At 44.2% G+C, this 7,721-nt stretch overlaps 1 protein-coding gene across 1 annotated transcript; it reads right to left on the bottom strand.

Annotated features, from left to right (window-relative positions):
- Nucleotides 1-1,057: 1,057 nt before the first annotated feature.
- Nucleotides 1,058-4,363, bottom strand: LOC117518178 (involucrin-like). The gene is made up of 3 exons (XM_034179236.1): nucleotides 4,227-4,363; nucleotides 2,537-4,047; nucleotides 1,058-1,413 (listed from the first exon to the last, which is right to left on the bottom strand). The coding sequence occupies exons 1-3, from the start codon at nucleotides 4,361-4,363 to the stop codon at nucleotides 1,058-1,060; spliced, it is 2,004 nt and encodes a 667-aa protein (XP_034035127.1).
- Nucleotides 4,364-7,721: the final 3,358 nt, after the last annotated feature.

The raw sequence follows: 7,721 nt of genomic DNA, 5'->3' as shown, positions 1-7,721 counted from the left end.
GATTTAGACTGGTTTGTGAACAATATTTGAGGGAAATGGTGATATTGTGTATGTGGAAAAAGTTTTAGATCTTTGAGTTCATCTCATACAAAATGGGAGCAAAACCAAAAGTGTTGCGTTTATATTTTTGTTGAGTGTATATATATAAAAATAACTTTTTAAAATCGTCATTATGGGGTATTGTGTGTAGAATTTTGAGGGGAAAATAAATTTACTCCATTTTGAAATAAGACTGTAACATATCAACATGTTGAAAAAGTGAAGCACTGTGAATACTTTCTGGATGCTCCTATCACTACCTCAAAGTGCAAATACATTCACACACGCACAATTTAAAGTTTCCAGTTCACTTAACCTGTATGTCTTTTGATGTGGGAGGAACCCAGAGCACCCAGAGGAAACCCATGCAAGCACAGGAGAACATCGAAACTCCACATAGAAAGGCAACAGTGCTAACTTGCTTGTTGCTTGTTTTCAGTGTTCAGAAACATGAGGGTTCTCAAACTTGATTTCCTGCACTACCAAAAAGTAGACAGTGTACAGGCAACTCCTGATTCCTCTTTTCTTCTGCAGTCTTCCAGTTACACTGCAAAATGTGAACAGTGGAATAAATATGTCCCTTTCTGGCAACTGTATCAACATGCCGGCCTCTGTGAGGAGCCCACTCCCCTGTGTTACGGCATATATTGTTACCGGCGACTATATATGTCCTTCATCGTGTTCAGACTGTACTTCTTGTCCTCAAACTGTACTTCTTGTCCTTCATCACGGTCAGACTGTCCTTTTTCTTCATCACGGTCAGACTGTCCTTCTTGTCTTTCATCACGGTCTATCTGTCCTTTTTCTTCAACAGGGTCAGACTGTACTTGTCCATCACAATCAGATTGTCTTTCCTGTCCTTCATCACTGTCAGACTGTCCTTCCTGTCCTTCATCACTGTCAGACTGTCCTTCCTGTCCTTCATCACGGCCTGTTTGTCCTTCCTGTCCTTCATCACGATCTATGTGTCTTTTTTCTTCATCACGGTCAGACTGTCCTTCCTGTCCTTCATCACGGTCTATCTGACCTTTTTCTTCATCACAGTCAGACTGTCCTTCCTGTCTTTCATCACGGTCATCTGTCCTTTTTCTTCATCACGGTCAGACTGTCCTTCCTGTTCTTCATCACGGTCTATCTGACCTTTTTCTTCATCACAGTCAGACTGTGCTTGTTGTCCTTCATCACGATCAGACTTTCCTTCCTGTCCTTCATCACGGTCTATCTGTCCTTTTTCTTCATCACAGTCAGACTTTCCTTCCTGTCCATCACGGTCTATCTGTCCTTCCTGTCCTTCGTCACGGTCTATCTGTCCTTTTTCTTCATCACGGTCAGACTTTCCTACATGTCCTTCATCACGGTCTATCTGTCCTTTGCCTTCATCATGGTCAGATTGTACTTGTTGTCAGGTTTTAGCCCTGGACCTGCCCCGAATCTGGTTTTATCCCCCAGTCTCTGTCTGTTTCCCTCTCTTTGTCCTTCTGTCTGACCCTGAATGTTTATTTTCTGTTTCTTCCACTTTGGTCTTGGTTTTATGATCTGTTACACTTTAGCCACATTAAGTTCTGTTCTAGTTTAGTCTCTGCTTTTTATTTAGTCATACTGTGTTATCACATTAAGTTTTGAGGATTATCTGTTACACTTCAGCCACTTATTGAGTTCTGTTCTAGTTTAGTCTTCATCCTTTACTTTCTGGTTATTCAGTCACTGTCTTGAACACATTTGTAAATCAGGGTTTTCTGTACACTCCTGCCACATGTTGAGTTCTCATTTAGTTTAGGTCCAGCCTTTAATTTTCTGTTCTGTTCCTGCCTTTGTTTATTCTGTTACCACATTTGTATTCTAGGTATCATTATTTCCTTATTGTTTAACATTTGTTCTGTCACTGTCATATTCCTCTTTTTCCTGCTTTTGTCTGACACGCCCACCTGTCACTCCACTCATCTCACTCAGCCACGCCTTCTTTCCTGCACCTGCATCTCATCACGCCCTGATTATCCTCTGATTTAAACCCCTTGTCTTCAACAGCTCACTGCTAGTTCGTTGTGCATTCTGCCTCCTTCCAAGCCACCTGTATCCTGTCATAGTCTGTGTTTTTGCCGTTCTCGACCTCTGCTTGTCCTTGACCACGTTTCTGCCTGAGCCTGTTAACCTGCTTCTCTGTGCCTGAACCCTGCTTGTTTTTTGCCTTCTCTGATACACTGTTTGCGCCTTCTGGAACTCTGCTTGTCACTGACCACGCCGCCGCCTCAACACTGTCTGTACTGCCGCCTGCCTCCTTGTGACCCTGTGTATCGACCTGAGCCTGTTTTTTGGATAAAGCCTTTTCCTTAACCCACATCTGAGTCATGCATTTGTGTCCATCCGCCCGCTGTGCCTCGCCACCTCAGTCCCTAACACTTGTTGTCCTTTCTTCATCACGGTCAGACTGTCCTTCCTGTCCTTCCTCACGATCTATCTGTCCTTTTTCTTCATCACTTCATCATATGTCCTTCATCACGGTCTATCTGTCCTTTGTCTTCATCATGGTCAGATTGTACTTGTTGTCCTTCATTACGGTCTATCTGTCCTTTTTCTTCATCATGGTCAGACTGTCCTTCCTGTCCTTCATCACGGTCTATCTGTACTTGTCCTTCATCACAATCAGAATGTCCTTCATCATGGTCTATCTGTCCTTTTTCTTCATCACGGTCAGACTTTCCTACATGTCCTTCATCACGGTCTATCTGTCCTTTGTCTTCATCATGGTCAGATTGTACTTGTCCTTCATTACGGTCTATCTGTCCTTTTTCTTCATCACGGTCAGACTGTACTTGTCCTTCATCACAATCAGAATGTCCTTCCTGTCCTTCATCATGGTCTATCTGTCCTTTTTCTTCATCACAGTCAGACTTTCCTACATGTCCTTCATCATGATCTATCTGTCCTTTTTCTTCATCACAGTCAGACTTTCCTACATGTCCTTCATCACGGTCTATCTGTCCTTTGTCTTCATCATGGTCAGATTGTACTTGTTGTCCTTCATTACGGTCTATCTGTCCTTTTTCTTCATCACGGTCAGACTGTACTTGTCCTTCATCACAATCAGAATGTCCTTCCTGTCCTTCATCATGGTCTATCTGTCCTTTTTCTTCATCACAGTCAGACTTTCCTACATGTCCTTCATCATGATCTATCTGTCCTTTTTCTTCATCACAGTCAGACTTTCCTACATGTCCTTCATCATGGTCTATCTGTCCTTTTTCTTCATCACAGTCAGACTTTCCTACATGTCCTTCATCATGATCTATCTGTCCTTTGTCTTCATCATGGTCAGATTGTACTTGTCCTTCAACACGGTCTATCTGTCCTTTTTCTTCATCACGGTCAGATTGTACTTGTCCTTCAACACGGTCTATCTGTCCTTTTTCTTCATCACGGTCAGATTGTACTTGACCTTCATCACGGTCTATCTGTCCTTTGTCTTCATCATGGTCAGATTGTACTTGTCCTTCAACACGGTCTATCTGTCCTTTTTCTTCATCATGGTCAGATTGTACTTGTCCTTCAACACGGTCTATCTGTCCTTTTTCTTCATCACGGTCAGATTGTACTTGACCTTCATCACGGTCTATCTGTCCTTTGTCTTCATCATGGTCAGATTGTACTTGTTGTCCTTCATTACGGTCTATCTGTCCTTTTTCTTCATCACGGTCAGACTGTCCTTCCTGTCCTTCATCATGGTCTATCTGTCCTTTTTCTTCATCATGGTCAGACTGTACTTGTCCATCACAATCAGAATGTCCTTCCTGTCCTTCATCATGGTCAGACTTTCCTACATGTCCTTCATCACGGTCTATCTGTCCTTTGTCTTCATCATGGTCAGATTGTACTTGTCCTTCAACATGGTCTATCTGTCCTTTTTCTTCATCACGGTCAGATTGTGCTTGTTGTCCTTCCTCACGATCAAACTTTCCTTCCTGTCCTTCATCACGGTCTATCTGTCCTTTTTCTTCATCATGGTCAAACGTCCTTCATCACAGTCTGACTGTCCATCATGTTCGAATGGTTCTGAAAACATTGGAGATTGTTGGCCATCCTTGCACACCTGAGACAGCGACTCTGTTTTTGCCTGACTTTCAATGGCATGCTGACATTGTCTTCTGGAAAGTAACTCAGTATTAGCAGGAACATTTGTTCACTGTACTTGCCTCCAGGTGAGATTAGGAGAGTGTACTCTGAGCTGTCTGCTGACGCTATCAGGAATTGGATATTGTAGTCTTGATAGTGCCAGCAGAGTTACGTGGTCACCATATGTGTTCTCTTTTGTCAGATCATTGAGGTTCATTGCTAGATTTCCATCACAAAAGTCACTGTACAAGGCAGGGAATTCTTTGATGTGTTTTACTGCTTCTTGGTGAAGAGTTTGCGACATACTGTGTTACCATGTTTCAAAACTGTATAAAATGCAGAATATTCAGATATTCTTTGCAACAAAAATGTTGCATGCTTTGCATGCTAACTCTACAGGATAACTAATAAATCAAAATAGACAATGCTGCAAGGGTAGATATCATTTTTTATACCCCTATATCACCGAACTGGGGGCTTATTGGAGTCATGCACGTTACATTGCGTCCCGTCCATTGATTTCTATTTAGTCCACGAGATGGCTGATGCAGCCTGTGAGATGTTGGCAGCAGCCTCCAGTTTGCTTAGCGTTATTCCGCATCACCAGGCATTTGATTAAATAGAAATATGATGATTCGCTGACTTAAACTTGGGTTAAAGTGATCTGAAAATGTTGTTTTGTGTAGCGTTTGAGTACAACAAGCTGACAAAGGAGTATCAGCTGGTTAAATAAAGGTTAAATAAATAATAATAAATTGTGAGATGAGCTTTCATAAGTGTGTATTATGTCATATAAATTATGTGGGGAAATGACTGAAATTGCTGCTAAAAGGTTAGAAAATGATTTATTTTGTGTCGATCAGTATTCTGTAGTGACTTCAGCTGTACTGCCCAAATGTTTTGTCTGATGAATATCTCACCATTCCTTCAACAATTCAGTTAGATGTTGTTGTCCATTCGGCTGCTCCTCTTTTTTTGTTTGTATATTTGTTTGTTTGTTTTTTATAGTTGAAGGCCACACTGAGGCCCCAACAACAGAAACATAATTCAACTGGAAAAGTTGTTCTCTGCCTTAGTGAGCCTTCTGGCACTGAGAGGAGAAAGCTAGTCTCTCATAGTCCAGACAGTAGGAGCTGAATGCCAGCTGTAAGCAGGCACTCAGGGACTCTCTTTCTGCATTAGATTCCAGAATTGGACATTCATGTCAAGTATTGCTCTGGATTTGAGCTCCATGTCATTTTTCAGTGTGACAATCTCATTCTCAATAGCACAGCTATCCAGGTTGAAGAGTGATGCCACTTTGACATTATGCAATCCACATCTATATTTTCCCCAAACGGAAAACAAAGACAACTGACAACAGGCTCAATGGATGTTAAGCACCTGTCAAATTCTGTCAAGATGCTCTGCACTTGATCATCATAGTGTGCACTCTCAAGCTCCACAGTCTTTACCCCGATGCTTAAGCTCTGTGAACATTTCACAGGTCACACTGTTGCAACCTGCTTGATAGCAGGTGTAGCTTTCTTTTAAACATGTTCACAGAGCTGATCATGTTGATGATGTGTTTGTCCTTATCCTGTATCTCTAAATTAAAGTTATTGAGCTTGTCAGTCAGATCAGTAAGTGACAGGCAGGTGAGGTTGGAGACAAATGCAAGGCTCAAAGTCCAAGCTCAGGTTGCAAACAAGCTTTAATGTGAGGGCAAGCAATGGTCAGTACACAGAAAGGCAGTCCAGTAAACACAGAAGTACCAGGATCATCAGGCTAGTTTGAGTCGGTAGAAATGGGCAGGAGGTTGAGAACACACAGAAGCAGGCAAAAATGGAAAATACAAGAACAAGAGCTGGAATGATGGCACAAGGCGCAACAAACTGGCAAACCTTCAACACAACCTGTGAGCTAATAAAGCCCCAGGTGGCAATCAGCAGATTACAGACAGGTGTGCAAAGCAAGACCCAGAAGTGGGGTGTGGCCAGAGAGATAGAGAGAGAACCACAGACAGACCCCAACACCAAAATCCCACACAAATAGAAAAATAATACAGAAGCAAGCAGAGAATAAAAACAAACCAAAAACCCCGTAACTGACCAGATAAACCGTCAGGCCCTGACAGTACCCCCACCGCCATGGCCGACCCCGACGGCCCAGGAGAGGCAGGGTGAGCGGCATGAAAGTCCCGGACAAGCCCGGGGTCCAAAATAAACCGGGAGGGAACCCACGACCGCTCCTCTGGGCCATAACCCTCCCAATGAAACAGATACTGGATGCCGTGCCCACAGCAGCGAGAAACCAAGAGTTGGCGCACAGCGAAAACAGGGCCACCATCCACGTACCGGGCAGAAGGTGGGGGAATGGCAGGAGGACACAGAGCAGTAGACCGGACAGGCTTAACTTGACTAACATGAAAAGTGGGGTGGACGCGCATAGACCGGGGAAGGCGGAGACGAATGGCAACTGGATTAATGACCTTGGAAACCGGAAAAGGACCAACGAACCGGGGAGTCAGTTTTCTAGGAGCACCCTGTAGAGTCAAGTGATGCGTGGACAGCCAGATGTTTTGTCTGGGGGTGTACGGCGGTGCGGCTGACCACCTCCAATCCGCAGTGGCCTTGTAAATCACGGAAGAATGCAACAGAGCATGCCTAGCCTGCTCCCAGGTTTGTTGGCAACGGATGATGAGACTGAGAGCTGAGGGAACAGACAACTTGTGGGCAACTGCGGGAAAAATTGAAGGCTGGTGACCGAACACAACATGAAAAGGGAAGAAGCCGGAGGACGCTGAAGGCAAACTATTGTGAGCAAACTCAATCCAAGGGAGTTGGGAAGACCACAAAGCTGGATGCTGGGAAGCAAGGATACAGAGACCTTTTTCTAATTCCTGGTTTAACCGTTCAGTTTGCCCATTGGCCTGTGGATGGTAGCCCGAGGTGAGACTTGACGTGACCCTGAGGAGACGGCAGAACTCCCTCCAAAAGTGGGACACAAACTGTGGACCCCGGTTGGACACAATATCCTGAGGTAACCTATGTAACTTAAAAACCTGAGACAGCATGACCTCCGCTGTCTCCTTAGCTGACGGGAGGCATGGCAGAGGAATGAAGTGTACCATTTTAGACAAGTGATCACTACCGTTAATACGACAATGTTACCTTTAGAGGACGGAAGACCAGTGATGAAATCTACAATAATGTGCGACCACGGGCGTTTTGGAAGTGGAAGAGGAAATAAGGTACCTGTAGGTGGGCAATTAGATGATTTCTGTGTAGCGCAGATTGGACATGCATTAACATACTCCGCTACATCCGTAGAAAGACCCACCCACCAGAACCGCTCTTTTACTACTGATATGGTTTTCTTGATTCTTGGATGGCAGAACAGGCGGCTATCATGGCACCATCGTATCACCTCCAGCCTGAGCATCTTGGGAACGTATAGGCGGTCCGGTGGACAATGGGCGGGGGCAGGTTCCTTACCCCAGGCTGATTTGACCTTTGACTCTATATCTCAAGTAATAGCGGACACGAAACAGGATGCAGCCAGAATAGTGCCAGGGTCGGATGGCGTGTCACCTG

This window comes from Thalassophryne amazonica, chromosome 10 (genome assembly GCF_902500255.1).
Source record: "Thalassophryne amazonica chromosome 10, fThaAma1.1, whole genome shotgun sequence".
NCBI classification, from domain to species: Eukaryota; Metazoa; Chordata; class Actinopteri; order Batrachoidiformes; family Batrachoididae; genus Thalassophryne; species Thalassophryne amazonica.
This window is presented reverse-complemented; position numbering and strand designations above follow the sequence as displayed.

Coding starts and splice junctions, on each gene's coding strand:
- LOC117518178 (XM_034179236.1), bottom strand. CDS start 4,363: ATGAACCTCAATGATCTGACAAAAGAGAACACATATGGTGACCACGTA. Junction 4,048..4,226: donor TCTCCTAATCTCACCTGGAG/GCAAGTACAGTG, acceptor ACTGTGATGAAG/GACGTTTGACCATGATGAAG. Junction 1,414..2,536: donor AGACAAAGGACAGATAGACC/GTGATGAAGGAC, acceptor ACCATGATGAAG/GCAAAGGACAGATAGACCGT.